Here is an 8,786-nt window from a genome sequence, read left to right on the forward strand (position 1 = left end):
CTGCCTGCTGCTCGGATTTAAACATTTTGTTCTCCCTTTGCCCACGTTTCATTTTAATTTGCAGTATTGTTCTGCGGCCATGGACAGCCGCTGGCCTCCTACGCCCCTTCGATATTTACCATTTGTACTGCGCAGGGCTGCCGCCAATTGTTGTTGCCTTTCGGGTATGCACATTTTTGATTTAATTAAAATTCGAAATCGAATTCCGACAATATGAATGTGGCACTCTCGAGTGCCGAAATGCCCTAAAGCAACACACTCGAAATCGAATGGCTAACCCGAAATCAGAACTCCTCCCACACACACACACACACACACACACACACACATCAGAGTTGACCTCGTGGCTAACGACAACAAAAGAATCAATTGAGTTCATCAAAATATTTGAACAAGCAGCAAGCAGTGCCAGGAGGTGACTGGGTTCCGTTTCGCACTGCTTGAATCGAACACTTGTACACGGAGAAATTTGAAGCGAATTCTTGTTGGACCGCAGTGTAAATTTTTAATTGAAGTTGAGCTAGTTGAGAGTTGAGAGTAGAGCTTCTAATTTGCTTGCCATTGGCATAAGTTGAGCAGTGTTTGGCTTGGCTAACAATGGGTAAGGAAAGGTCGAAGGCTTTGCGGGCTCGTTAGGTGCAGACGGGACCGAGCGGGAGCTGGCTTTAAAATCTCCACATGGACATGGACATAGACATGGACTTGTCTTTTGACAGTCTGCCACTGCCACTGTCACTCTGAGTCATGGTTATTTGTTGTACCACAAAAGAAAAAATGAATCTGTCGCTTTGGAAAAGTGAAAGTTTGTTCGCTCATAAACTGGAAGAGTAATCTGGAATGTCTGTGCGTAATGACCGGCACAATATGGAGGAGGGACTACAGAGCTTATTAAAGTCCTGCCTGAAGGAAACAGAGAACTCTTCATCTTCGTAGTAGGGCGCTTTGTGCTTGTCCGCCTTGTTGGCCATTAAACTGCCTTGTCTAGACCATGGAGTAAATTTATGACTCTGATTAATATCTTTATTGTGTCAGATTATGATTGACTAGGCGGCAGGCCACACAATTTATTGATGAAAGAGCAGCACTCCATTGCGTTGATGGACGAGCATGGACGAGCACATTTCCAGGTTCGAAAATCACTTTCGGAACATCCTGTACCGATTTAAATATCCAAAAATCTTTCTCTTGAACGCCTGAAAAGTCTGCTGGCCATAATTCTCAGCCATTCGTTCAAGACTTAACTTGATTTATTAACTGATTTTGGCCGGCACATCCAACACGTGCCAATACTTTGGCTTATCATCCCATTCCCTGACACTGCACTCAACAGAGACTTTTTGCTGTAAGCCCACTTCTTGAGTAATGGGGTCGAGTGCAGACTGAAGCTGACTAAAAAGCTGGCAGCTGCAGGTTGCGAAGGATGCGAGCATGCCTTTAGAATTCAAGGCGCAAGGCAAAACGCCTGCCAATCCCTGCCAGGCACAATGGCAGCAGCCAAATGGCAACAAAGTGCCCGGAGTACACAGGTGGGAAGTTGTTTTTTATACGCGGCAGGAGCTGCGTTTGTGGGTGCATAATATTCGCAGGGGGTTCATGCATCAAGCAAGTGTTTTTCCTTTCAAATTTAGCAATATTTTTCCTGCTTGTAGAGTTCCTACGAACTGTTAGGGTAACCTTTAGTCTCCTTTGCTCCCATGTTATGGTTCTTACTTTTGCTTACTTTTGCTTACTTTTTTCTTGAATGTTGCGCATGTTTTTGGCACGCATTGTTTGCAGTCAAGAAAAGAGTTGTTTTTTCTGTTGCAACAAGTTTTTATTCAGTTTTTTATTTAGTTTTTTTTTTAATGCGTGTTATTTACTCGCAGCTCAACGCTTAACACTTAATTTACGACTCTGCACTAGAGGAGGAGGCGAAGCTTGCCTCGAGGGGCGGCTCGCCACTTCGCTCCCCACGTCACTTTGTTGCCTCATTAGCCGCGCTTATAAATCCCACTCATAAATCGTCTGGGCCAGTCACCGGCGTCTCCTTCCTCGTCGTTGATTTTATTTTTATGGCCAATTGGCAAAACAAAAAAATACAGCGAAATTTGCATGCAAATCGCCGGAGCTCACGTTTTTGAGCCGTAAAAAGTTTGCTCAGATCAGAAAGTTGTATTGTGCTAACTAAACAATGCCTAAACTATGCATAGCCAGGGCTATCTGTCGACATTCTCACTGGGAGGAGGGCGCATCGTCCTGCTTTTGTCGCCGCTTTCGCCAGGGGAACTTTCGCGATTCGCGCAACGTGCCGCCAGCCTGCAGGGTGTCCGGATCGGGCAGGCTGTGGCTACCGCTGCTGTAGGGCGCTGTGGCAGCTGTGGCTGCTGCCACTGCCTCATCGCGACGACTGATTACCCGCGATAGCTTGAGGCGTGTGGCCGGCTGGCTGTTCTCGGGCTGCTCCGTTGTCGCGGGCGTCACGAGCATGGCACCGCTTTTGGTGGCCAGCAGGGCGCGCTTGGCACGCCCCGAAGCATAGTGTCGACCCACATCCATCACATCGGACTCCAGCAGCGAGTTGGCATCGCCCAGCGAGGACAATTGCGAGACCTGAGCCGCCAGCATGCGGTGGGGCACGGCACTTCCTGTGCCATAGAAATCCTGTTTGCGGATGCGTCTTCCCGGGCCATTGGCTGTGCCTCCGCCCATGCTGCTGCTGTTAATAGTTGTCGTCGTGGTGGTGGTGCGTATGCTGTCCTGCAGCGACAGCTGATGGCTGGCATCACGGCAGCGAAACTGCACCACGCGGTACGAGCCGTAGGGCTCCAGGGCATTGTTGTTGCAACTGGCAGCCGGCTGCAGCCGCATCGAACCATTCTGCCGTAGCAGCGCACTGTAGTTGTGCTGATGATGCTGGCTCTGCTGATGGTGATGGTTCCTGGCCAGCCCAAACTGCCGCGTCAGCGTGATCTGCGTTAAACCACACACATTTGAGGGGAAATTAGGGGCCAGCAGGCGGCGGATGACGGCACTCACCTTGAAGGCCTCACGAAACTTGTGGCTCATAATGTTGTACAGCAGCGGATTGATGCAGGTGGAGAGAAAGTAGAGCACGCCGGACGTGTAATCAAGTATGCGGAAGTAATCGTTAAAGGCATCCCGACTGATCCCAATGTTAATCAGCGACAAGCCATACACGGCCATCAGACGCTGCGCGTGAAAAGGAGCCCAGCAGAGGAAGAAGGCGACGGCTACAGCTACTGCAAAGAAATATAAGTAAGCAAATATTAAACATACTCTTGCCAAATGCCAAAGAAGGCAGAAGGAAGTCCTTTCCCATTTGGGTAATCTGAACTTATCCCTGCCTGGCATGACAGTAATTAACGCAGACCAGAGACAAGCTTCGTGGCAACACCCCACTTCTGACCAAAATTGGTTTCTCTGGACGTGCCACAAGGCCGCCAGTTGGTGGGTAATTCAATTAATTTATTTCAATTTAACTGAATTAAAAGAAAGCCTTTAGACTGTTGAGTTTGCTGCACGTCTATCGATTGATTTCAATGCAAATTGTTTAAAGTTGCTTCACATTTTAATTCAATAAAAAAGCCAAAAAGTTGCGAAGTAAAATCATTAAATTGAGTCACATTTCAAAGCTTCAATCTAGATTTAGATTAAACATAAATATTACTCAGTCTCTTTTATATTTTTAAAACATTTTTCTATGCCTAAGCGTCGCATTAAATGACTTTGCACTTGCAAAAAGTATGAAAAAGTTGCCTAAAATCCACCACAAAATGCTCACAAAATGATTCTTGCATACTTCTTTTTTTGTACTCATTTTTTACTCTTATCAAAGTGTCTCCCCCGTGATTGATTTGGCAAAGAGGTGCCTGCGAGCTGCTCTATTAACACCCATTAGGCCTAGGCCCAGGGCACCCCAACGAGATTTATTGGCATAGACTTCACGACCCTTGAGACTCGCTTTAAGTGCGCCCTCAGCTGATTACTTTGAGGTGCCACCTGCCCACCTAGCACCACCGAAATTTGTGCACAGTCAGCGGAGGGGCGGCTTAATGGATGCATCCTACAAAAATTAACGACACCGCAGGAGCTGCCACCCACCATGGGGCACCCACACACATCGCAAATGCTAAATGAAAAGAGCTGCAAAGGCGTGTGGGACTTGCTCCTGTTTGATGTCGCCAACGCAAATTGTTGACAGTCAATTTTCAATTTACGTTTTGACAGGCTCTCCCGTCTCTCCTCCAAACACACAACTCACCTACCCAACATTCTGATGACTCGTCCCTGGGCGTTGAGGCCGCGATTGGCATCGTAGGCGCGTCTCGGCAGCGATTGCAGCAGGCGACTTCGCTTCAGCTTGACACCAATGAGTACGTAGAGCACACAAATGGCTGTCATGGGTCCACAGAAGAAGATGAAGCCGGACACGGCAAACACGTGGGCATAGAAGTCGTTTTCCATCTGTGGTGGGAAGGTGCAAAAAACATAAAGTCAGTTCAGTCCGAGACTCGCTGTCTGCCTCTGTGTACACGCACCGTGCAGGAGTAGCCATTGTTCTGGTAGACCACCGAAAATTGCATAGCCTGGGGCAGGGCCAGCAAAAAGGCCGCCAGCCAAATGGCAAATATAAACTTAATGGCCCGCGACAGCTTCGACATGGTGTGCTGCCTGCAAAAAACAAGAACCCAAAATGTTCATGGAGTGTATGTAAAGAATATTAAAAGTGTATTGAATGTAAATGTTTATGGTAAGGCGAAGACATGAACTTAAAGGCCTTTTCCCAGAGTTACCAACTGAAAGCCATCGCCCCGCGCCGAAACCCACACAAAATGCGAGTCTCTTTGGCAAGTTTAGGAATTCCTTGAAACGTTTTCATGGCCATTGGGATGTTCCTGGAAAATCCCAAGTCCCGTTGTACTCGTGTTTATATTTTCAAAGTGAAGTCCAAGTCATTTCCCCCGAATGACACTTGAAATGGTTTCAGATTTTATTTTTTGAATGGCCGCCTGAGCTCTAAATAATTCACAAATGTTCGAGTAATGTTAAAGCTTTTACTTTATAAATTGTTGTAAATATTATGGAAAAAGTGATTATCCTGCCCCTTGGAAAAGTACACGGAGAAATATGACTCTTAGTCGCTTACCTTATCGCTGTCTATCAATATTATTAGTTAATTTTCCTATACCAAAATGACACCTAATAATAGACCTTTTATTATCCTTTCATAACTTGTCGGTTGAACACAATAAATAGTTATAATTATAATTATTATGGCCATCATTTTGATGCCAGCCTTATCGCAAATGTATTCGGGGCTATCGATCTCTTTTATGTTCTAGATTCCCTTTGTTAATGAACTAAAACTTAATGAATGGTGCACGTATGATTGGTTGAGTGTAATTGATGTCATGGGCAAAACTCACCGAAATGGATGACAGATGGCAATGTAGCGCTCCACGGTGAAGGCGGTGATGGTTAGGACTGTGGCATTGGCCGCCATCTCCGAGAGCACGCTCTCCATGATGCACATGACATCGGTGAAGGGATACATGTCGGGGTACCACAAATTGTACAGCTCCTGTGGAATGCCTAGGGGAACAAATTGAATGTTACGTATACGCAGCGACCAGAGCAGCCCAGGGCAGACCAGCGCTTACCTGACACCAACAGAATCAGATCGGACACTGCCAAATTGAACAAGTAAAAATTCGTAGCCGTGTGCATGAAGTTATTGCGAGAGATCACAATGCAGGTGATGAGATTGCCCAGCACTCCGGCGACAAAGATGAGCGCATAGCAGACGGTGAGGATGGTGAGCAGCGCCAGGGAATTGTCCGCGGGCGTGTCGGCCGAGATGCCGCTGCCATTGCTGGCCTTGTCGGAGCTGAGCAAATTCGAGAGATTCTCCGTTGTTATGTTGAGCAGATGGGCGACATGTGTTAGGAATTTGTCATTCTGCAGCATGGCGGCGGCGGCAGGGCTCTGACTGGGGGGTGCGGACACATGAGCCATGAATGATTGATTGAGGCCATCATCGTTGGTGTCGTTGCCTTGCAACATGCTAGCGGAGTCGCTGCTCAATTAATTGTGGGGTGTGGCAGCTCCAATTCCAACTCCAACTCCTACTCCTACTCGCACTCCCTTCGCCCTTGTGTCAATGCGTTATTAATGCTGTCGTCTGGCGGCGCTTGTGCCCCTGCTGCGGTGCCACATGGCTGATAAGCAGGCCCAAAAATTGTGCACTCGCCTGTGAAGCAAACAACATTAAAAGTCATTAGACTGGCGAATGAATTTAAATTGAAACGGAGCGGCATATAACCCTACAAGTAAAGGCGACAGGTGGCTGCCTGTCGGGCACTTCCTTCTACCCACTTCCACCCTCTTCTCTATTAATACTGCGTCTCGAAGTCTATCTAGATTTCTGGCAATCAATACGTTTTGCGTGCTCTCAAACTTTTTCCATTTACTCGGACTCGGGCTTGGACTCGAACTCAAGTGAAAACTGATTGCATGTGTGCCAAAAAAACTTTTGCCAAATGGCGAAACTTTCCTACGCACCCACACAAGTGTGCGACGCTTTAAAAGATGCTTTGAGAAATGACTAACGGGCGACGAGCTAATATTTCACTCATTATGTCAGCGACACGCTTTGAATGGGCCCAGGCCCCAGGGTTGGCAGTCAAGAGTCAAGAGTCAATGGAAACAGAGGAAACAGCATGTTGGGCGCAAAGCCAGGCTGGCTTATTGGCTTCCAGCCTGGAATGTTTGCTGCTTGATGCGACTAATTAATTATATTTGCCGTTTCTGCAGGGGATCTACTTGCTTGCTTATGTTGTGTTTCTTCGCTGAGCCGCATTTAAAGTGCCCTGAAAAGTATGCTACGCTTTGAGCAGAACTTGGACAGAACTTCAGGCTGCGGCAGCGGTCACTTTTGCTCACTTTATCTCACTTTTGCTCATTTCCTGCCGATGCCAACTAATTGGAAAGAGTAATTGAATTGCCAGCTGAGGTGTGAAAGTTGATTTAGATATGATTCGGCATTACGAGAAGCGGGCGTGCCAAATATTTGCCCAGCGATTTGCCATGGACCGGCATGCTTAGCCAATCAGCCAAAGCAATCCCAATGGCCCACCATATTATTGCTGCCAATTCTCATTTTAGTTCTCGTGTTAGCCCCAAGCCGCAGAACGCGAATGAGCAGGTGACAACGTAAAGCCGCAGCTTTAACAATTTTTAATTAAACTTTGCGGCTACCCAAAATATTGAGCATGTTTTGGACAACAACAGAGAGCATGCAGCTGTTGAGTAAATTTCAATCAAGGGAAGTTCCCATATTCAGAGCTGACGATGCTCACCTGCGTTTGCTTTGCTATTTGTTCAGGATATGCTTTTGTTGGAGTTTGCACACACCCACAAAGGTGTGCTCAAGTGACTCGCTGGTTGCCCCTTTTCTCGTTATAATGGAGTCACTGAATGGAAAATTAGTTTTGCACTTTGCTGGGCAATCAGCAAGAGCGATTCAATCAGTTGTCAATCGCTTGGGACTGAATGCTGGAATTGTTAACAGCAAACTGCACTTTTTTGCTGTATTTAATATTTGCACTCTTTATGAACTTTTCCTTTAAATTTATTTTAACTTAATTCAGCAATGAAATGTTAACTTTTCTTTTCCATTTTTTTCATTTATCTTAATTTTCATTACATGTTTTTTACATCAAATATCAATCACTTAATTCATTCATTGATGCATTTATTTCACCATTTCCCTGGGGCCCTTACAACAATTTGTTTTATTTATTTATTTATATGTTGTTTTATTCATTCATGTTTTTGCTGCGTTCCGATTTTATGTTAATTTATTCGTGTGCTTAAGGCATATTTATTTTTCAATCAATTGTGGGGAAATTTCTGGTTGATTGTGTTGATTATATTTGTCATTTGTTTTAAGCAATGTTAATTGTATTTTATTGCATTTTATTACATTTTGTATTAATTGTTATTGTAATTATTTTAATACACTTTTTCCAGTTTGCATTTGCTCGATAATTTTGTTTTTAAAACTTTTTCTAGATTTATGTACTTTTTATGGATAAATTTGCATTATTTAAATATAATGCACTATAATTAATCACATACACTTTTTAAGCTTTTTTTTTGGTTAAATAAATTAAATTTATTTAAATTAATTTCTTAATTTTTTGTTAATTTTTGTTGTTAAAATATTTTTGCATTTCCTGCAAGCACTCTTGGAATACTTTGGAATATATAATTATAATTATTCATTAATTTGAATTTCCTTATTAATTGTGTTTTTTTGCAGCATAAATTTCAACACTTTCTGCACCTATTTTTTCTTTCTCCTTAATTTATTTTCACTTTCTCTGTTCACATTTGCGATCTTTGTTTCGGTTCTTCCTTTTGACTGCTCCTTCGTCTGGCACGTCGCGCACGTCCGGTGTATGGTTGAAGACTGAGTTGCCTTGCGGCCATGGCGGCAGCATTCGCCGTTTGCTGTTAGCAACACTGCGGGCTCTGTTAACTAACAGCTAACAGCCGAAACCCAGCTCGGCCGCTGTTACTGTTACACCACTGTTACGACTGTCGCTCACTCTCTCTCTCTCTCTCGCTCTCTGCTGTGTCGGAGGTACACAAACATTGCGATTTAATTTCATTCATAAATTCATGTACCTTCACTTTGTGGCCCGCACCAACGATGAACTCGTCCGCCTGCCCTGCAGTTTGTGTTTTACTTGTCGCATGAGTAATGTCCGGGGCAGCTGCTC

At 44.9% G+C, this 8,786-nt stretch overlaps 1 protein-coding gene across 3 annotated transcripts; it reads right to left on the minus strand.

Moving 5' to 3' along the window:
* Positions 1 to 1,808: 1,808 nt before the first annotated feature.
* On the minus strand, positions 1,809 to 7,560 carry LOC117589795 (pyrokinin-1 receptor). 3 transcript variants are annotated; one of them, XM_034281995.1, is made up of 7 exons: positions 7,359 to 7,560; positions 5,661 to 6,250; positions 5,427 to 5,592; positions 4,539 to 4,671; positions 4,266 to 4,464; positions 3,016 to 3,239; positions 1,809 to 2,949 (listed from the first exon to the last, which is right to left on the minus strand). In XM_034281995.1, the coding sequence occupies exons 2-7, from the start codon at positions 6,061 to 6,063 to the stop codon at positions 2,212 to 2,214; spliced, it is 1,863 nt and encodes a 620-aa protein (XP_034137886.1). In that variant the 5' UTR covers positions 6,064 to 6,250; positions 7,359 to 7,560; the 3' UTR covers positions 1,809 to 2,211. The 3 variants fall into 3 exon arrangements, with proteins under 3 accessions (XP_034137886.1, XP_034137887.1, XP_034137889.1); XM_034281998.1 differs by lacking the exon at positions 1,809 to 2,949 and having other exon boundaries at positions 3,037 to 3,239; positions 4,262 to 4,464; XM_034281996.1 differs by lacking the exons at positions 4,539 to 4,671; positions 5,427 to 5,592; positions 5,661 to 6,250; positions 7,359 to 7,560 and having other exon boundaries at positions 4,262 to 4,437.
* Positions 7,561 to 8,786: the final 1,226 nt, after the last annotated feature.

The sequence above is a fragment of the Drosophila guanche genome, unplaced genomic scaffold (genome assembly GCF_900245975.1).
Source record: "Drosophila guanche unplaced genomic scaffold, DGUA_6, whole genome shotgun sequence".
In the NCBI taxonomy this organism is placed as follows: domain Eukaryota; kingdom Metazoa; phylum Arthropoda; class Insecta; order Diptera; family Drosophilidae; genus Drosophila; species Drosophila guanche.